Source organism: Arachis duranensis, chromosome 1 (assembly GCF_000817695.3).
Source record: "Arachis duranensis cultivar V14167 chromosome 1, aradu.V14167.gnm2.J7QH, whole genome shotgun sequence".
NCBI classification, from domain to species: Eukaryota; Viridiplantae; Streptophyta; class Magnoliopsida; order Fabales; family Fabaceae; genus Arachis; species Arachis duranensis.
This window is the reverse complement of record NC_029772.3, coordinates 24433909-24456849: the sequence shown is the minus strand read 5'-3', so window position 1 is coordinate 24456849 and position 22941 is coordinate 24433909. Positions and strand designations below refer to the sequence as shown.

Below are 22941 nucleotides of genomic sequence, written 5' to 3'. Positions count from 1 at the left end.
CTAATTAATGGTAATATATTATGATTACTTTTTTAAAACAAAATACAAAGGTTACAATTTTATTTTATATTATTAGCCGGCATTTTTATTTAGTTGTTTATTATTTTTAGTTTAATAATTTAATAATATATTTTTTGACAATAATTTTAAATATTATTAATAACTGCCGACAAAAATAATAAATTATACTGATTCTGTAATATTATTTAATTTTTTATTATTTTTAACAACCTTTTTAATTTTCTGTTATGATCACCATCACATTCAACGGCAGGACCAATCTTTATCTGTGGAATGCAAATCCAAAGAGCTAAGCAATTCTTGCACCGATGAAATTACCAGTTTTGAAGAGATGCTAGGAAGCATCAACGATGAAACCTTTTCACCGAAACTTTCTTCATCATCTTCAATTTTATCCTTAAGGTCTCAGATTCTGTCCTTTGATAACTCAGACTCGTTATCATCGTCTCCATCCAATAATACGACAGAATTTTATGAGTTGAAAAACACCTTAAACCAAAGACAAGACTCAGTTGAAACTCCAAATAATAATAATAAAAAGAGTGATTCCTTGAATACACAAAATGTGGAAGCAAAGAGTACCTCAACACTTGGTAAGAGGTCACCATCTCATGCTCACGATCATATCATAGCTGAGAGAAAGAGAAGAGAGAAGATCAGTCAGAGTTTCATTGCTCTTGCAGCCCTTGTTCCTGGCCTCAAGAAGGTACACTAATTTTAATTTACCCCCCTAACATTTATTCCATGCAAACTTTAATCCTTCACATTCAAATTGTTCAGATTAATTAGTTCCTAATTTAGAAACTTTTTAGCGAGATTGTTTTTCAAGAAAAAAGTATAGATAAATAACTCCTAACCAGCAAATTTTAAATAATTGTTATTAATAATCATTAATTTTATATTTTAAAAAAAAATTTAAATAATTACTAATTAATAATGACAATTATTTAATATAGAGTATAGTATAAAAATGTTTATTGACTTTTTATTAGTTAGATCGTTGTTGGTTATTTAACAAAATTGTTTCTCAAACTAATTTTATATGAATACCATAACTAACATCGAGCAATAACTATTTGATAATCAATTATAAAGTCTGATTTAACTAAAAATTTTAATAGCTAGAGATCGATTAATCATTTTAATATTGTCGAGAGACAATTCATCTTTTACCTAAATAGATAGATGCTGAAAAAGATAACTTTTAAATAATATTTTTAATAGCTACTTAATTATAATAAAAAAATATCTAATCTCTAACAATCAATAACGTCGTCAATATAATTTTTTTTAAAAGTACACTTCAATAGTCACTTAATTATAAAAATAACCTGTTATTGACAATACATTTTTAACACTTCATTTTGATCATAAATGATAACCAAATATCATTAAAAGTATTGTCAACTAAGATCTTTTGACACCTAAATGATTATATATAAAAATATTTGAAATATTTATTTATAATTATTAAAATAATTTATTATAAAATTACTCGTCGCAGAAACTTAAAGTGATAGAAATGAGTAATATTAATTGTTATATTTTTAACATTCTTCTTTGAACAAGAATTTTTTTTTTAGTGTTCTTAATTTTTTTTGTATAGGCTAGGCATTCTTAAACATTCTTTTCTCTTTTATCTAAATTTTAATACTCATCAAAGATCGATCTTTAGACTTTTTCAATATAAAATTTTATTACCATGTTATGAAACTATCATTCGAAAAATTTCAACTATTAGAAAAAAATAACATTAATAATTATATTTCTAACACAATTATTCACCACTTGAAATAATACTAAATATTTTTATTATTTATTTTATTTTCAGTACCGTGTCTTATTGTATCCCATCAAAACCAAACTCATCCTAATGAATATGTTCACTCATTGACACAGATGGACAAGGCTTCTGTGTTGGGGGACTCTATCAGGTATGTGAAAGAGCTGAAAGAGCGTTTGGCAGTGCTCGAAGAAGAATCCAAGAAAACAAAGGCGAAAAAAGCAGAACAACTCCATGGTCATGGTGCTGCTGTGTTCTCCTCGTTATGCGAAGAGACCATTGATGGTAGTCTTCCACAGGTTGAAGCAAGAGAGTGGGGGCAACAAGTGTTGCTTCGAATCCACTGCTGGAAGGAAGAGGGCATTTTGGTCAGAATATTGTCTGAGATTCAAAGCCTTCAATTGATGCTTCTTAATAGCAGTGTCTTATCATTTGGAGATTCCATTCTTGACATAACCATCATTGTTCAGGTCAAATCTTCTTTTACCCTTTTTCTTCGTTTTCCACTTACCAATGATATGGTGCCTATCAGTTTTTGCCTAAATATTATCTAACTTATTTTTTATAGTAAATTTTGATTTTTTAAAAATTATTTATTTTTATATCTTTTAAATAAAATAATAACTTTTAATCATTTTTAGTAAATAAACACCACATTATAGACACCATAGCATTCACCTTTCCACTTGATGAACAGGATCTTCACCTTAATCTATAATGAAGAGTGCTTTTAAAGGATATATGAGGCATGTGTATAAATATATGTATAATTTAATTTATTTTTAATATATTTTTTATATTTTAATATATATGTATTTTAAATTAATAATTATTAATTTCAATGATTTGGTTTATACCTAGCTAGGTTGAATAAATAAAGTATGCTAGTTTGGCCTAACCTATTAATGTGGTGGTTTAGTTTTTAAGTATGGAAATTGTCAATTCAGGATGATGTTTAATCGTATTTGATTAATGCTGTATTGCAGGCGGGCGAAGGTTACAACTTGACCCTTAATGAACTTGTCAAGAACCTACGCACCGCTACTTTGAAACTCATGTCATAGTCACAATGCGAGTGACATGTGCCCTACCTTGCAAGAAAAACTCACTGATGAAATGGGTTCTTTAGTTAAATAATTCATCTAAGTGTGTAATTAGACTAGACATTGGTTTTGAAACCAACATATGATTTTGTAAATATGGTTTTCCTTGAGTGTTTTTGGGATAATATACGATTTAATTATTTGAAAACTTATAACATAAAAGCAAATTCGACAAAATAAATATGTTACTAGAGATTCTTCCATTATGATATTATTATTTGAGGAATAAGCAATGTTCAGTAGGCCAACAAATTCTATTTATATTAGCTAACAAATTTAGCTAGTACACACGTTTTATTAGTGTATTTTTACCTGAATAAAAGGAAAATAAAAAATTAATGACAACAATAAAAAAATTTAATTTTAAAAATTATTATAAAAATGTGATGTTTGAAAACTGTGAAAAAAATGCGACATGTATCATGTAAATGTGACCAGAAATACAAAGAATACTACACCTCCATTTAAAACAAGTCCATGTTAAAAGTAAATAAAATTAGAGAAATTTCTCACGTACAAACATTTTTCCATATAAGTCATATAAGTTGTTTATTTTTTCTTCTTTTTCTTTTTTCATGCCTCCTCCTCTTCTTCTTCTTCTTCTTCTTCTTCTTCTTCTTCTTCTTCTTCTTCTTCTTCTTCTTCTTCTTCGTTTTTGAAGTGTTTCATCTTCATCGTCGTGTTTGTCCTCGTTCTTCTTTTGATTTTGTAATATTATATATTTTTTTTCTTCTTTGTTTGATTTTTTTCTCCCAAAAAGAATTATGAGAATATGAAATAAGAAAATGAAGAAGAAGAAGCAGCAAATGATGAGGAAGAGAAAGAAGAAGAGTTCTGAATTATACATAAGGTGTACTTCAACGAACTTTGGGTGTATTTTTTAAATCCTTTGGGTGTATTTCTGTAATTCTTTGGGTGTATTTCTGTAATCGTTTGGGTGAATTACTGTAACCGTTTTGGTGTATTTTTGTAACCTTTTAGGTGTATTTCTGTAATCGTTTGGGTGTATTTCTAAAATTTCACTATCTTCAAAACGATTTCAAAACTTGATTTCAGAAATCATGAAAATCGAAAAAAATGAAGTAAGAATACCAATGATAAACACAGATAAAACAACGAATGAAAAGGCAAAGAGAGAACGCACGAAAAAGATCGAACAAATTTAACAAGAAATTCGTTTTTATGGAGGAAGAAAAAGAAGAGTAGGAGAACAAGAAGGAGAAGAAGAAGGAAGATGAGGAGGAGAAGGAGGAACGCGAAGCACGCCATGGAAATCATATATGGGCCAGCATACTTTTTGTTAAGTTTCTTCCAACTTGTATGACTTGTAAACCAAATGACTTGTATGTGTAGCACTCCTCATAAAATTAGGTGTATGTAGAGTTAGGAATATTGTTATTATTATTTTTTATTTTATTGTCTATTAGTGATACATCAAATTTTCTTTTAATTTTAATGATATAATAATGTTATAATAATGCATTATGTTATTTTCTTGCTATAAATATCCTCGCCTTTCATCTCTAGAAAACTATTCAAAAAATGATGCATAATTGATAGAAAATACAATGAAAAAAAAACAATAATATTTAAATTTTACACCTATTTATATACCTAACTATTTACTTTAACACTAGTATTTAATTTAGGAGAATGCTAGGGGAACAATGAATATCTTGAACAATATGAACAATCACCAATCACACTACACCCTAATTTAATGCTACTAATTAAATTTAAGATCAATTTACTCTTTTAACCCTATTAATTCACATTATTTAAACATTATTTAAAAATATTGTTGGTTCCTATACTTTTCCTTTAATTTAATAATTCTTTTAAGTAGAACACGGTGTAGTGTTCTTTGCAAATGCTTGTCAAGAACTCAAAAGGTATCAGTCGAATTTAATTTCATTATATAAATTGTGTGAAAAATGCAACAAGATTTCTGTCACGTTCTATCGTTTAATCTAAATTTAAATTCATCATATTTTTGTAACCTAATTTTAAATTTCAAAAGTACGTATGATTTTTTTATCAAGAAAAATTTTAATTTTTTCTCAAAGTCAATTTATAAATACGTTGATAACTAAGTGCTGCCAAAAAAAGAGTAGCTTATACTGGCTAAGTATTATTGAAATATGATGGTCTATTATTGAATTATCCTTTTATGAAAGTGTATATTGTAACGTTAATTGTTATGGATTGTTTATTCCAAGTTATTAAGTTTACCCCTTGAACCTAAAACTTGGATGCCAATTGAAAATTTTTAAGTAATTTGAGAGGGTTGAATCAAGGAATCATTTTTGATAGTTTATAAAATAGATTATTATGTAGTACTTACAACTCAAGAAATTATTTTAAGTTTTGTCTTGTCTCAACAGTGTAGAGAAAGAAAAAAGAGAAGGAATGATACAACAATATATCTTAGTGTGGTCTCCAGTACTGAGACTTTACATTGAGTTTAACAAAAATTACAATAAATTTTTTACTATAATCAAAGTTTGATTATTGTTGAGTTTAAAGAAAAATAATAATAATTTGATGATGACAAAACGTTATTAATTAGTTGGGTTAAAAGTCCAAAAGTTTTTGTAATGTGTGTGGTTATTGTGCGAAAAATATACAAATCCAATTGTAAGAGCTAGCACTTATTCTCTTCTCCAGCCCGTAACCAAGCACTCACTTCTCTCTTCTAATCATAACCCATGTGACTAACCTTAAATCAAGGATGAAAAGAAGTTTCACAAATAAAAAAGTATTTTTAGATTGGGTTCAAGCAATATGAAAAAAGTATATCACCAATTCTTGATATTGAAAAGAAAAGAGAAGAAAATTCAAAAGTTGGAGCTAAAGGAAAAATCAAATATGATTTGATGCAGGAGAATCAAAGATGAGTTACCATCTTTATGCAATCACTCTAACTTGTTGAAGCTACCATCTTTCTGTTGCACATTTTTGGGTAAGAAGAAGAAAATAGAGGTTATCTTTATTTATTATAAATCAAAAGTCACAATTGAAACTTAGAATTAAAGAATAGATCAATGGTTCAGATCTTGGAAGTCAAGAGAAAAAAAAAAGAAAGAGAAAAAGTTAGGTAAGAATCTAAGCTAACTCTCCTATCCATGAAATCACTACTATTATCCCATCTCTTCTCTATATCTTTGATTTGATTTATGGGAAAGAAGAACAAAGTCAAAGGTGTTTAACCGAGCTTAAATTTTGGAAGCTTTACTCCTGTATAAAAGGGTAAACAGTCAGAAATTGAAGAAAGGAGAGTGAGCATACTGTTCGGATCTTCATAGCTTTCGAGCTACACCTTCTTCTCCTACATGGTTCAACATTAAATTTTTTATTCTTTATTTTTATCTTTCTTTGTTTAAATCAATGAAAAAATAAATATGTGAGATGTTAGAAAAAATTCATTGAGCGTAAAAGTAAAGAGAGTAATCTTGGAGAAAAGCATAAAATTATGTCAAACTCTTATGTTATCGTTTGTATTTTGTATTCATGAACCTGAGAGGTTTCTCTTGTTAAGTTGGGTGAGTACTTAATGGTTAAAAATTTAGGGAGTAAACCTAGCCAAATTAAGCTTGGTTAGAAGTTTGGTTTCTCGCTTATAGGGTTTGGTTGATTCATTGGAAATTGATGTTTATAAATCTTAGAAAAAGATAATGAAAATTTCACCACAGTTGTGGTGGAGACTAGATGTAAGCCACATTGTACATGATAGTTGAATCAGGATACATGATTATGTCATTTACTCTTCTCATCTCTATTTCTATTTTTATTCGATATGAGGCAAAATGAGGGTCAGTCCAACAATAGACCTCCTTTCTTTAATGTCAAAACTACACTTACTAGAATGAGAGAATATGGATATTTATGCAATCCGTTTATTACAACATATAAAAAATTGTTATGGATGGTCCACAAGTCCCAACAATCACAAGTGCTGAAGGAGTTGTCACTTCTAAAAAAGAATCCAAATGGAACGATGAAGATACAAAAAATATGGAGCTAAACGCCAAGGAAATCAACATGATGGATTGCATAGCTAGCTTTGAGGAATTTTGGAAGGTCTCAAAATGTAAAACATCAAAAGGAATTTGGGATAAACTCCAAGTTACTCATGAAAGAACTCAACATGTCAAGGAAATAAGGATTGATATGCTAAGAAAGGAATATAAAATGTTCACTATGAAGGAAGGAGAAACCATCGATGAGCTGTTTGAAAGATTTTCAATCATCATAAATAGCTTGGATGCTATAAGGATGACTCACACCGAACAAGTGCTAGTGAAAAAAATACTGAGAAGTCTCACTAAAGAGTAAGAAACAAACGCAACTGTTTTTTTTTTAGAGTAATAATTTGGATCAAATAACTGATGATGAGTTGAGAGGAAAACTAGTTGCTTATGAAACCACCCACATGAATTGTGACAAGAAAAAAAAGAGTGGCCTTGAAATACAATATTGATTCATTGAAAGACGATTCTAATGACAGTTTTTCATATGACTGATAAACCCCGTTTTTAGGGTTTATCTTGTGTTGAATTTAGAACATTTTGGTAACCTTTTCTCACATTTAGCCAATGAATTAGCATGATTTTGTAATCTCTCCCGTATTTGTGCTTGAATGTAAAAACATGCTTTTTAAGCCTTCAATTTGGTAATTTCAATTCATCCTTGATTCCATAAGATGCCTTGATGTGTTTGCTAGTAATCTCAGGTTAAAATAGGCTAGGCATGGATCAAAGGAGCAAGAAAGAAAGCATGCAAGTGGAGAGAAGCATAAAAAGGCAAAGAAGTAACCTCGGCCAAGGAAGCGCACGCGCACAGGACGCTCGCGCGCACATTGCGATATTGGCCAGGGACGCGTACGCGTACCGTGCGCGTCCGCGCCGAAGGCCGCACGTGAGTTTTAAACAGAAAACGTGCCTAGCGATTTCTAGAAAGCTGTGGGGCCCAGTTACAACCAATTTTGGCGCCAAAGCTATTTAAAGGACCAAGGATTGAAGGGGAAAAAGGGGATTCTAATCATTCTACCATTCTAGCTTAGTTTAGATGATTCATACACATTAGGATTAGTTTAGAAGTAGTTTCTAGAGAGAGAAGCTCTCACTTCTCTCTAGAATTAGGATTAGGATTAGGTTAATCTCTCCTCTTAGATCTAGGTTTAATTCATGCTTTAATTTACTTTTCCTATATCAATTCTTACTCCTCTCTTCTTCCTCTTTCTAGTTTCGTACTTTAATCATTGTAATTCTTGACTTTGTTGTGGATCTATCTTTGTTCTCTTGTTTTCTTTCAATAATGCAATTTGAGGTAATTCATGATAATTGTGATTTTCTTAATTGTTGTTGTTAATTCTTTGTATTTAATTGTTGTTAGAATTCATTCTTGTTGTGACTTACTATACTTTTCTTTTGTACCTTCCAAGTGTTTGATGAAATGCTTGGGAAGATGTTATAGTAGAATTTTAAGTTCTTGGCTTAGGGAAGGTAACTTAGGAACTCTTGAGTTACTAATGTCCAAGTGATTGATAGTTGATAGCCATTGACTCTAGCCTTCATTAATTCAATTAGTGAGAACTAGGATTTATGGACTTGGATTGATATAACTTACTTGACTTTCCTTTGCTACTTGTTAGAGGATGACTAAGTGGGATTAATCCTTGCAACTATCATAATTGTGGCTAGTGATAATGATATAGGTCCTTGATCATCAAACCTTTGCCAAGACCATTTTGTTAATAAAATTTCATTACCATCTACTTTTCATGTTTCTCATTCAAAACCCCAAAATAAACAACAATAACAAGAACACTACCCTGCAAGTCCTTTGAGAGATGACCCGAGGTTTACATACTTCGGTTTATAGATTTTAGGGGTTTGTACTTGTGACAAACAAATTTTTGTATGAAAGAATTATTGTTGGTTTAGAGACTATACTTTACAACGAGATTTTATTAGCGAAATTCTAAACCGTCAAAAATCTAATCATCACTGACAAAATTGTATTTTTTTCCTAGGAGGTTGAGAAGACTCATGAGAAGCAAAGGAACGAGTAAATGCTTAAGTTCAAAGGAACAGAAGAGGGACCTCATCAAGGTCATATGTCATCATTGCAAGGAGGCTGGCCATTTCAAATATGATTGTCCTATGCTCAAGAAGGAGGACAAGATGAAGAAAGACAAGAAGAAGATTCTAATGGCATCATGGGAGGATCTTGAAAATGACTTTAATGATGAAAATGTGTCCAAACATGAAGCAAAAGCATGTCTCATGGCTAGTCAAGATCAACTAGAAGAGGTAAATTATTCTAATTTATCTAATGAGGATCTACTAATAATTATTGATGACTTAACTACACATATTAGAAACATTCTGGAAAATTATGATAAATACAAAATTAAAATTGATTTCTTAAAAGATGAAAATGATCTTCTCAAAGAGAAAGTGAAGGAAACTAAAATTGTTACTGATTTGGTTGAAAAAATAGAATTTTTAAATCTAAAATTGAAAAACTTAAAAGCAAATAATCGGTTAATGCTTCACTTGATCTCATTGAAGAAAATGAACGATTTCATGAGGTTATTAGAGGTTTGAAACGTGATTTAACACAATTTTTTCAAAGTTCCAGCAATCTGGACAAAATGTTAATTAGTCAAAAACGTATATTTGAAAAATCTGGTTTAGGTTATTTTGTGAAAAGTGATGCTATTTTTGAAAAACTACTTCCTATTATTGTCTTCATTCACTCACTATTTGCTATTTTATTGCCTTTGTTTACACGTTTTCTATAATTCCTCATTCATTCTTCTGTTTCTTGATTTGTCTAATTAGAATAGTTAATTAATCATTGTTGCTTAGGCCTTTAATTCTCGTGAAAATGATAACTCACTCACTGTGATATTACTTGATACGACTCGGTGCACTTACCAAGTTGTGGTATTGCAAAATTTTGCATCATTTTGTCTCCCCTCAATGATGTAGATAAGGAAAAGAGAGAGAAAGTGACATAACAAAATACCTGGTTTAATATCCACCACTGAAATCTACATCTAGTTTCCACCTCAAATTATAATAGAATTTTCACTATAATAAAAGTTTGATTAACACCAATACAAAGTGCTTCACCACTATTTCACTTATCTAAGCTACACCTATCTTACTGCAACTTTAAATTCTAACCCAACTTAGAAAAAGGAGAACCAATTACACTCTCACCTAGTACAATTTTGGATCAAATACTCAAACAAAATCAATAATAGTTTTTGTGTGATCTAACTTCCTTTACCTTTTCTATCTCTTAAATTAAACTTAATCTAGACATAAGAGAAAATAGAACAACATTCAATCTCAAAGAAGAAACTCTAGCAGCAAAGGCTGTGTTTTTTTTTAATCTGATTTCTTGCTCCTTCTTTGGGAAAAAAACATATATATATATATATAGCTTCATCTTATCTTCAATGAGGGAAGAATTTTCTCTTTTATTGTAGTAGTCACTGCATGATTTAAGGTTTAAGACCGTTGGCTTTGATTGAGAAGATTTTCTTTCTTTTGCTTCATATGATTATGCAAAAACTTTTTTTATTGGTTTAGTTTGTTGATATTCTTCATTCATTGCTATTTTAAAATCTTAGTTTTCTTGTTTAGTTGTTCTTTATTGATTTCCAATCAAAACTTATAATACTTAGAGTAACAAATTAGTCATAGAAAATATCAATCATATTTGTTATTAAAAGGGTTAATATCTAAATATTGACTAACAATATATGCAACTTAGAGAGTTCACACACACACATGTAATTTAGAGTGCAAAATATGTGTAACTTACGAGTTAAAATATATGTAAATGCATGATATTTTAGAGTATGTGTAAGTAACCCTTTAAACTAATGTATGCATGTCGACCAAATATTTGTTGGAGAGTGTGTGTGTGTAAATTACAATTGAATTTAGAGAGTTTATACACAACAATTAAGAACGTAAAGAATATAAGCGTATAAAAGGTTACCTAATACAGTTATAGATAAGTTACAATAGCTAAAAATCAGTTTCTAAGTTTTTAGAGTTATAATTGGTAAGACTGTTACATTAATTGGAAAATTGATAGACTAAGTCAATATACAAGTGTATAAATATACTCAGTGTTGTTAACAATGTAATTCAGATATGTAGTATTATTTTTCACAAATTTTTTGCATTACAAATTTTCTTTGTTTTTCTTTTCTTTGATCCACAAGATAAGTCTTTCATTAGTCTTAGTTCATTCCTTTTCTTTTCTAATCACATCAACTTCTTCATGTTCAATCATTTTTTCTTTACAGTATTAACAACCTAATTCAGTGATCCATAGTTGCTACACCAGAATACCAGTTAGTCCTTCCTTCTACTTCTATTATTCTTATCCCAAAGTCTTACCAAATTTCAAGTTCAAATAAATTAGGTAAAAATAACTACAAAACTTGACAGCAACAAGCTCTAACTACCATAAGGGTTCAAGATCCTGACTACCATCTCAATAAAGATTCTATTCAACAATAATTCAATTCTAAATCTGGTAAAACACTAGGACTGAATTTGAGGCATACAAATTAAACAATAGAGACAGAAATATTGCAATGTGATTTCTTCTTGCTTGCTTTCAAGAAACCATCTTCGCCAACAAGATAGTCGATTGTTCTTTTTTATGAAATTTGAAATAAAATTAAAGATTACTTCTACAAATCTACTAAACACAAGGTGAAGCAAGTCAAAATTTAACTAAAGTTAATCAAGAAGCATGATTTAAGTGCTGCAAAGTACATCTCCAAAATCAAGTTTATTGTTGATTTCCTTTATGCTCTAGGTAGTCCTCTCTCTACTAAGGAACATATTAATATCTTTTTTGAAGGGCTAGATGAAGATTATTAAAGACTTTTTATTATGATCAACTCGAAACTAGAACATTCTCCCTCCGTAAAGGTAGAAATTCTTCTCCTTACACATGATGACATGCTAAAAGTGTTTAGGAAACCAGAAACTATTCAAGAACAATAACATTTTACATAAATATCTCTTGGTCGAAGAAGGAGAAAAGGAGGCAAATCCAATAGAGGTGGAAATGGATCTTTTTCAAATAGACCTTAATACTAAGTGTGTAGCAAAGTTGGTCACTCATCTTGGTATGTTTTCATAGATTCGACAATAATATTCCCTCTCTTGCCTAACTATAACCTACTTGTTCTGACTTATATTCATCTTCAAGATCTGTTAATTCTCTTCTCTCTCCTCATGTATCCACTCCTCCACCACCATCTTCTACATTTCACAACGCATATATTTATATTGTTGTGCACTATCATCCATTATTGATGAAGTCTAGCATCTGAGCATTAGTGCTACACATCATGTTACCCCAGATCACTCTAATCTTCTCAACTCTTCATATTATCAAGGACTAGAACATATTCGAATAGGTAATGTTATAAGAACAAAAATTTGTCATGTTGGCCAATCCTTCTTGCTTGCTAAAGATTCAGACAAATTGTTCAAATTATGGAGCCTTATTCATTCCATGAACTAACCAAAAATCTAGTAAGTGTTGCCAAATTGTTGATGATAATCAGATTTTCTTTAAGTTTCATGCACGTACTTGTTTTGTCAAATGTTGATGCACTAGGAAGGTTCGCGTGCAAGACTTCGACATAATGACATTTATAGATTTCATAATGTTGTTGTTCCTAAAAATGAAAAAAAAAATCAATCCAATCTTGTCATTTTTGTTGTTAAAACTGTGCAGTGTTTTCTTTTCAAATTGTAAAATTCCATCCTTGAATATTAATGCTATGAATTCTATTGAACCTCGTATTTGTGAACATTGTGCAAAATCTACAATATAAATCACTGATAGAAAATATTAGTAGACATGCAAATAAGTTCTTTCAAATAGACAGTGATAAGAAATTTACATCTCATATCTTTACTGATTTTCTTATTGAATCTAGGATATCTCATTGTTTTTCTTATTCATACATTCATGAGCAAAGAGAAAGAATATGCTATCTACTGCTTCTATGCCACTATTGTATTGTGGTGATGCTTTTCTTACCTCTACATATCTTATTAATTGACTTCTCACTGAAATATTGGATAACAAATCACCATATGAAGTATTATCTTATCAAAAACTAGATTACACTCTTTTGAGAATTTTTGGAAGTGCTTGTTATCAACACTTGAGACTTTACAATAATAAATAGTTTGATTATAAGTCTCAACCATTTGATTTTCTTGGTTACTCTTCTCAACATACAGGATATAGATGATTATCTTGTTTTGGTAAAATAACATATCTCGAAATGTTAAGTCTGATGGGACAACTTTTTCATATAATTCACTATTTTTACCTCAAAGAAAAAGTTCTACTAGATTACCATCTATTATTAAGTTTAATTCTACCTCTAATCTAGACATACCTCAACACAATTTATCTACACTAATTTCTCTCCTTTAACTAGTTGACAAAGCTATTCCTGCAATTAATTCACCTGCACAAGATACCTTTTAGTACAACTACTCTTAGATTAAAAAAAATTAACGTAATTTCAAGAACCAATTTTCGTAGACCCAATTTGCTTCTTACTTGCTTGGTTGGATGAGCATGAGCTAGTAGTCGATGAGGATAGATATGCTATCACAATAGTCCATGCCAAAATCTTGAGATAACGGAAGAAGATCTGTAAGATGGTGAAGGACATTGTTGTATATATCAGCATGTTCATGTAGTAACAAATTTATTAGCGGTGACTCATCATCAACACTAATATCACCGACGTCGTACAACGAGGAGGATGAATAAGGGTATGATGCAGATAATTACATTGCCCATAGCATCCATTTGCATTTAAGAATTAAGATTTAATATTATTAGTTGTTTTAATTTAAAGTACTAATTATTTTTTGATTTGTCTAATAATCTTTAAGTAAATTTTGAATAAAAAATTTGAAAAAGAATATATGTAAAAGAAATGAAAAATTGAAAATTTTATTATTTAGCCTCAGATTTTGTGTGGGATAATTAAATGAAAATCGGTTTTATTTAGTTTTTAAAAAATAAAATATATATTACTAATTTTATAATTAAAATGTGTCACATGTCATTTTTTTATTCTAATTGAAATGAAATTTTTTTCTTTAAACTTAAAAAATTCTCTCCTCCACTTCCTCCCTTCCTCTATCTCTCTACTTCCACTTATTCCATCTCTCTTATATATCTATTATTAATGACTAATTACAAATTTAACAACCATATTATACAATATAACATTCTCTAATCATAAATGAAATTAAATTAAAGTCAAAATATTAAAATTCAAATTCAAATTGAAAATATATCTATATTTCTATATTATTATATTACTAATTTAACAATAAAAATATAACATATATCACTTTTTCATTACAATTGAGATAAAATTTTTTTCTTTAAAATTAATGAGCTTCGTCTTTCTCCTTTCCTTCCTACTCTTCTCTGTTTCTCTTTATCCTTCCCATTCTATCTATAATTTATATTACTATGTTGATGACCAAAACCTACCATGGACACTCTTTGATTAAAATGAAATTTTTTTCTTCAAGATTAATGAGCTCCATCCCCTCCTTTTCTCTACTTTTCTCTGTCATTCTCTATTTTTCTCTATCATTTTTATTCTACAAAAAATAAAATTAATAAAATAATATAATTTAAATAAAGAGTAAATAGTCATTTCTGATCATAAAAGATTCGAACGATGATATTTCTATCTATGAAAGACAAAAAGTTAAAGTTATACCCATGAAAGATAGGATTTTGCAGACAAAATTATCCAAATCCTATAAATTTTAAATAAAAATTTCAAATTAACTTCTAATATAACTTACTGCCATCACCACTTCTACTGCTTTTGCTCTTCCATGTTCCAGGCCACTGGCACTGCCGCTGGAACTGCCAGCAATGTCAATATCACCAACCTCAAGGGTGACAAAATAGGTTTCGCCTCCAAAGACAATGACAGACTCCACTCCTTTTACGTCAAGTCCATCCAAGAAATTCCTTACATCTTCATCCTCGAAATCAGTAGCGCATCGAGCTTTCCTAAAGCAAAAGCACCCACCGCGGCCCCCAACCAGATCAACATTGTCAACATTTTGTCCAAGAAAAGTTGCAAGTCATTTGCAGACTTGCAAGTCATTTTGGTGGCTTGACCGTGTTCTGTCCCACGTATATTGTCGTGAGCGGTTTCATGTCCAATTACAAGAACCTCACAGACGCGCAGAAGATAATGGTGTTACTGTACCACAGAGTTCTAGTGTATCAGTCGCTGCAGATGCTGAAGTCAAACAATTAAATAAAGAGGCTCCATAAATTGGGTTAGGCCGTAGTGCAGACCCAAAACATGGAAGATCCAACAAATCAAGTCATGTTTCAACACTAACCGTCTGCAAGTTGGTTTACTTTGAGCGTAAAAAAAAAAATAAAAAAAATAGATATGACGAAAATATTTCTAAAGATTAGAACAACAAAAACCGCATCACAAAAGCCTTGGTTTAGTGGTAATTATGTTTGTCTTGCTAACAGGTGCACTTGATTCAAATCTTAGTTATGTCTAGAAAATTGATATATNTTTAAAAATATAATTAAAAAATAAAAATAATTAAATTTCATATATATTTAAAAAAAGATTTATAGATAAGATTTTAAAGTTTTTTTTCAAATGTAATTAGAAAAATAAATATTGTTTACCCTTTAAATTTGCTGATTTTCTACCTAGTGAAATTTTTGTGATTTTTTGTGAATACTCAAAAAGTTTTTTTAAAAATGAAACTAATTGTAAATAGTTATTCAAAATTTTCATAAAAATTCTAATCAAATACGCAAGCTTTATTAGATATAAAGTCATTTCTTACTTATAAAAAAATTGTCACATTTTTATATTTTTTGAAATAATATTGTTCTAATTTTGATCTTCCAAAAAATATTTTTATTAATGCCTAAATCTTTCTAAAAAGTTTTAGTGGTTTACTCTCTATCTCTGCATGCATACGCCTCTGTACACATAAATAAAATTAAGTCGAAAATCCACTAGTTGATCTTCAATAACTCAGATGCAACAACTTAAGCGGTGTAATAAATGCGAAACATATCCTAACACTTAAGTCAGTATTTTTTATTTAAAAAAAAATCTCTCTATAGTAATTAGGAATGTGTATGAGTCGAGTGAAATTATATTTGATGTGATTTAGATCCGATCTAAAATATATACCGAACCTATTTATTAGATTCAATTATGGCCTTGACCCGATGAAACTTATACACTTTTGCGCCACGATTATACTGGATAAAAATCGGATAAAAACTGGACCATTAACATTACATTACTTTGATACTTTCTTATTAGCTAACATGTAATATATCCAAATTTCCAAGACTCTAACCATTATTTGACATGGTAGAATTCACTTAGAAAAATATAACAAGAACCAACTCTTCTATAAAATTAAAGCATAACCATAATCAATACTAATATTGTCTAATAACACCAAATATTTAAATCAATACAAATAGTACAATATTATGCATTAGTCTAAAATCTTATGCATTTTAAACATAAAATATTAACTTATAGTCTTATAATAACTAATAACACAAAATATTAAAGTTTATAATACTTAAATTCCATATAAGAATAGCCATCATCCATCACTAACAACACAAAATATTAATTGTGTATAATGATCGGGCCACTGGATCGAGTTCGGGTGACCCGAGCAATGACCCGAATCCGACCTGAAATAATGACCGGGTCTATTTTTAAGACCCTTATCCGACCCTAAATCAGGTGAAATCACACTAAAATAATCCCTAAAATATTTGAGGCCAGGCTGAATCTTCGGACCGGACTGGACCAAACCATACACACCCTTAGTAGTAATTAAGAATGAAAATTTTGTTTTTTCTTTTTTTTTTTTTTACCTTTTCTTGCCTCACATAATGACCTTATATTGATATTCACAATAGTCAGTTACTGAATATGAAATATTCTGCTACAATTCAGAACTAATAAGGAAATAATGAAATATCCATCACCAATTGGTGATACTTTGTATTGAGACATTATAGCTCATTATTTAAGTGTTTTTTTCCGAACTAGGCCATATCAGAACAAAGTATTTTTAATTTGATTTAATTTTATTTAAAATGAATTGAATTGAAAATCAATTATTATTTTTTGGATCGGAATCAATTATATAAAATAAAATTTAAATTTACTTATAAATTAATATTTATGTTTGGATTACAATTTAATAAAGGTTTAATTACTAAATTCCTATAGTTTTTTTCAAATTTTCAACTAGGTCTCTATATTTTTTTTCTTTTGAATTGAGTCTCCAGACATTTTTTTTCAATTTAGTCCCTGCCGTGACGAAACCGTTTGAGATATCAGAATATTCTGTTCAAAAATAAAATATTCTCCTAATTAGGTTAGAACAGCTAATTGAAAACACCTTCATTCTTTCAAAATACCAAAACCACCCTTAGCATTTTGTTCCAACAGTAAAGAACCCTAGCCGGCGCTTATTCTATGAAGTTAGTGGCATTTTTCTGCCGTTCATTTGTGTCATCATCGTCGTCGTCCTTAGTGGCATGAGTGTCCGTCGTCTTTGGTCTGCATTGCACTGCTTTGAGCTAGTCGTGCGTCTGCTCTGCTCTGCTCCAGGCTGATGCTGTGTCGCTTCCGTCGCGTTCCCTTGTCATGGATCACCTCGGCACGCCTCATGTTGCCACACCACGCCTCGCCTGGCCCTGTTTGAGGTCCTCGATCGCAATTGGTCAATTTCACCTTCAATTGCACTTTTCTTTTTAGCTTTTTACTTCAGATTGGTTATGCTCTTTCCACGTGGAACAAATTTTTGGTGGTAGCTTTAGGTTCTTAGAGGGAAGGAGAAGGAATCAAAGATAAAAAGAGGGTTTAGAAAGGGAGTTGCTCTATTTTCCGATTACATTTGGGGTTAATAATATTTTAGAAAAAAAATATGACGAAGGATTAAGGATATCTATAATATTTGTAAGTAATAGCAAAAATTGATGAGTATATAAGGCTCTGTCTCCGAGTCTGACTTTGGTTGTAGCTGTTAGACTTATTGGTGTCCTTTAAAAGGAAATTAACATGACATGCTGCTAACATTTAATGTTTAGGCAGGTTTTGATGGGTAAATAGTCTTGGAACTTTATTGTGTATATGAACTAGGAGTTGAAGGTTTTGATTTTTGACTTATGACTGGTAGCTTATAAGTGATACTGACTCTGGCCATGCATGAATGTTGCTTTGGGAAATTTTGTTGAATCAATATATTGTGGATATCTCGTTACTGCTTTGTGCTGGCTGTAAATGGTTAGAAATCTAGATGCTTTTGATATTAAAAGTACCCTGATGGTTTATTTGCTATATGTATCATTTTATCATTCAAAGGCATGGCAAACGTTCGGTAAATGGTTAAGTCTTTTAGGATAGGGCCATTTCATTTTGAGGGTCCATAGTTTAATGAATTGTTAAGTCTTTTTATGGTTGATGCTGCATGCAAATGACTTAGTTTATGATATGTTAGTATTAGTATATAGGAGAGATTAAGAGAAACTTATTGGAAACTCTTGTTATGGATTCATAAAGTCTACTATGGCTGATGGTGTAAATGATGACCAACTGTATTACTATGATGATACAGATCTTTTAAATTTAAAGTAATCATGAACATGATAACAAAACAAACTACGTATCTTTCTTGGTATATGTCTTTAGATTATTTAGAGGCATCTTGATTGATATAAAATTCTAAAACTTCTCTGTCTATAAACCATGAATAATTTTGAGTTCGATTTAAGATGACATATTTGTTATTGAAAATGTGGTAATTTTTGATAGCTTTGTAATAAGGAGTTCATTATGACTCTACATGTCGATGTATTCTCATTAATCTTATGGATCAGATTGAGTATTCTTTTACTGCTTTTGGGAAGTAAAGGAAAGAAAAGAAAGTTGGAGTGTGTTCTATATAGTTAACAAACTATGTATGCTGGCTTTGTAGCATGTATTGCCAAAAGTAAGCTACCATGCTTTGATTGAAGCTTTTGGTGGAAAGGGCTATCTTGTTGGGACACCTGATGAACTCAAGCCTATTCTTTCATAGTCCTTCTCAGCTCGGAAATCGGTCGTTATCAATATTATTGTTGATCCCTATGCTGGTTCAGAGAGTGGGAGGCGGCAACACAAGAACTGATTTCTAGATTATCTGTATTACACTAAAACTACATTTTCTATGGTTTTCGTTTTTAGATTTCAAATTTCAATAACACAAATTACATAGTGATACGGTCGTTACAAATTTGATGTCATAACTCGGCATCATACACCATAACTCGGTACTTTACGTTATAACTCGGCACTCTGTGTTATAACTCGGCATTATACGTTACAGTCAGAATTAACAGATGACATCTTGGAATAAAAACGTCCGACCAAGCATTATCACTTATTAAAACCTAATAACTGCTCTTCAATTCAAATGATCAACAGAAATGTAACTGACATATTTTACCTCACCTATAAAGGTATGGTATTTTATCCTCAAAGGATATACTGAATTCACGATACTAACTTAAGCATCAGAGTGCCTTTGCAGGTACACTCCCCCTTTGTTTGTTCATATTCTCCACAACGTGACATTTTCCTGGACAAAGAGCTTGGATCCTCCTAGCCTACAACTCGGTGCTAAAGGCAATAGCTCGGCATTGACTGGTGCACGAAATTGTGATCATCAACAATGGCGCCAAATACTTGGAGCTCTCAAACGTGAATCACACTTTGTCACAACTTCACACAACTAACCAGCAAGTGCACTAGGTCGTCCAAGTAATAAACATTACGTGAGTAAGGGTCGATCCCACGGAGATTGTTGGTATGAAGCAAGCTATGGTCATCTTGTAAATCTCAGTTAGGCGGATTCAAATGGTTATAATGGTTTTTGAATATAAAGATAAATAAAGCATAAAATAGAGATAGATACTTATGTAAATTATTGGTGAGAATTTCAGATAAGTGTATGGAGATGCTTTGTCCCTTCTGAATCTCTGCTTTCTTACTGCCTTCCTCCAATCCTTCATACTCCTTTCCATGGCAAGCTGTATGTTTGGGTTTCACCAGCGTCAATAGCTACCTCCCGTCCTCTCAGTGAAAATGGTCTAAATGCTCTGTCACAGCACGGCTAATCATCTGTCGGTTCTTGATCATATCAGAATAGGATCCATTGATCCTTTTGCGTCTGTCACTACACCCAACACTCGCGAGTTTGAAGCTCGTCATAGTCATCCCATCTCAGATCCTACTCGGAATACCACAGACAAGGTTTAGACTTTCCGGATCTTAGGAATGGCCGCCAATAATTCTAGCTTATACCACGAAGACTCTGATCTCACAGAATGGGAGGCTCTGTTGTTAGGCAAGGCAACCATGTGTCGTTGACCAGGAATCCAAGAGATACACACTCTAGCTCTCGCTTGTAGAACAGAAGTGGTTGTCAGGCACGCGTTCATAAGGACGGATGATGATGAGTGTCACGAATCATCACATCCATCAGGTTGAAGTACGAGTGATATCTTAGAACAAGAATAAGCTTAAATTGAATAGAAGAACAATAGTAATTGCATTAATACTCGAGGTACAGCAGAGCTCCACACCTTAATCTATGGTGTGTAGAAACTCCACCGCTGAAAATACATAAGTGATGGTCCAGGCATGGCCGAATGGCCAGCCCCCCTGAAGGTCTAAAATTGCATACACTGATTAAAGATCTGGTCAAAGACTTCGAATACAATAGTAAAAAGTTCTATTTATACTAAACTAGTTACTAGGGTTTACAGAAATAAGTTTAAGTGCAGAAATCCACTTCCGGGGCCCAATTTGGTGTGTGCTTTGGCTGAGCTTGAGCTTTACACATGCAGAGGCTTCTCTTGGGGTTAAATGCCAAGTTGTAACTTATTTTTGGCGTTTAACTCTGGTTTGTGACGTGTTTCTGGCGTTTTACTCCAGAATGCAGCATGGAACTGGCGTTGAACGCCAATTTGCGTCATCTAAACTCGAATAAAGTATGGACTATTATATATTTCTGGAAAGCCCTAGATGTCTACTTTCCAACGCAATTAAGATCGGGCCATTTGGAGTTCCGTATCTCCAGAAAATCTATTTCGAGTGCATGGAGGTCAGAATCCAATAGCATCAGCAGTCCTTTGTCAGGCCTCCTATCAGATTTTTGCTCAGGTCCCTCAATTTCAGCCAGAAAATACCTGAAATCACAGAAAAATACACAAACTCATAGTAAAGTACAGAAATGTGAATTTCGTATAAAAACTAATAAAAACACCCCTAAAAGTAGCTAGATCCTACTAAAAACTACCTAAAAATAATGTCAAAAAGTGTATAAATTATCCGCTCATCACAACACCAAACTTAAATTGTTGCTTCTCCTCAAGCAACTGAAAACCAAATAGGATAAAAATAAGAGAATATACTATAAATCTCAAAATATCAATGAATATTAGTTCTAATTAGATGAGCGGGACTTGTAGCTTTTTTCTTCTGAACAGTTTTGACATCTCACTTTATCCTTTGAAGTTTAGAATGATTGGCATATATAGGAACTCAGAGTTCAAATAGTGTTATTAATTCTCCTAGTTAAGTATGTTGATTCTTGAACACAGCTACTTTTATGAGTCTTGGTCGTGGTCCTAAGCACTTTGTTTTCCAATATTGCCACCGGATACATAAATGTCACAGACACATGACTGGGTGAACCTTTTCAGATTGTGACTCAACTTTGCTAAAGTCCCCAATTAGAGGTGTCCAGAGCTCTTAAGCACACTCTTTTTGCTTTGGATCACGACTTTAACCACTCAGTCTCAAGCTTTTCACTTGGACCTTCATGCCACAAGCACATGGTTAGTGACAGCTTGATTTAGCCGCTTAGGCCTGGATTTTATTTCTTTGGGCCCTCCTATCCATTGATGCTCAAAGCCTTGGATCCTTTTTACCCTTGCCTTTTGGTTTTAAGGGCTATTGGCTTTTTCTGCTTGCTTTTTCTTTTTCTTTCTGTTTTTTTTGCAAGCTTCTTCTTTTTCACTGCTTTTTCTTACTTCAAGAATCAATTTCATGATTTTTCAGATCATCAATAACATTTCTCTTTTTCATCATTCTTTCAAGAGCCAACAATTTTAACATTCATAAACAACAAGATAAAAAATAATCACTGTTCAAGCATTCATTCAGAAAATAAAAAGTATTGTCATCACATCAATATAATTAAACTAATTTCAAGGATGAATTTGAAACTCATGTACTTCTTGTTCTTTTGTATTAGAAACATATTTCATTTAAGAAAGGTGAAGGATTCATGAAATTATTCATAGCCTTAAGACATAGACACTAGACACTAATGATCGTATAATAAAGACACAAACATAGACAAACATGAAGCTCAAAAAACAAAACACAGAGAGATAAGAACAAAGAAGTTAAGGAATGAGTCCACCTTAGTGAGGCACCACCTTCTTCTTGAAGGAGAAATGGTGTCCTTGAGCTCCTCTATGTCTCTTCCTTGCCTCTGTTGCTTGATCCCTAGTGATTTTGGTGCTCCTATCCTTAGTTGCTCCCAATAATTGTATGGAGGAAAATGTATCCCCTGAGGTATCTCAGAGATTTCTTGATGAGAGAATTCCTCATGCTCTTGTTGAGGTCCATGAGTGGGCTCTCTTGATGTGCAGTCAAATGCTCTACTACTAAGCTATGGACCCTTGAGATGAATCTCTCCATCTCCCATGACTCGGAGGTGGAAGCTTTTGTCTTCTCTTTCCTCTTTCTAGAGGTTTCTCTGGCCGTAGTTGCCATAAATGGTTATGGAAAAATAAAATGCTATGCTTTTACCACACTAAACTTAGAATGTTGCTCGCCCTCGAGCA

The 22941-nt window shown here is 31.5% G+C and overlaps 1 protein-coding gene across 1 annotated transcript in view; it reads left to right on the top strand.

Moving 5' to 3' along the window:
• Positions 1-3002, top strand: part of LOC107482811 (transcription factor bHLH18) — a 16258-nt gene extending 13256 nt beyond the window's left edge. Inside the window, exons 8-10 of the mRNA XM_016103408.3 lie at positions 275-727; positions 1921-2274; positions 2791-3002. Of these exons, the coding sequence (XP_015958894.2) occupies positions 275-727; positions 1921-2274; positions 2791-2868 (885 nt within the window). The 3' untranslated portion in view covers positions 2869-3002. The remainder of the gene's footprint in view (positions 1-274; positions 728-1920; positions 2275-2790) is intronic.
• The last annotated feature ends 19939 nt before the right edge of the window (positions 3003-22941 follow it).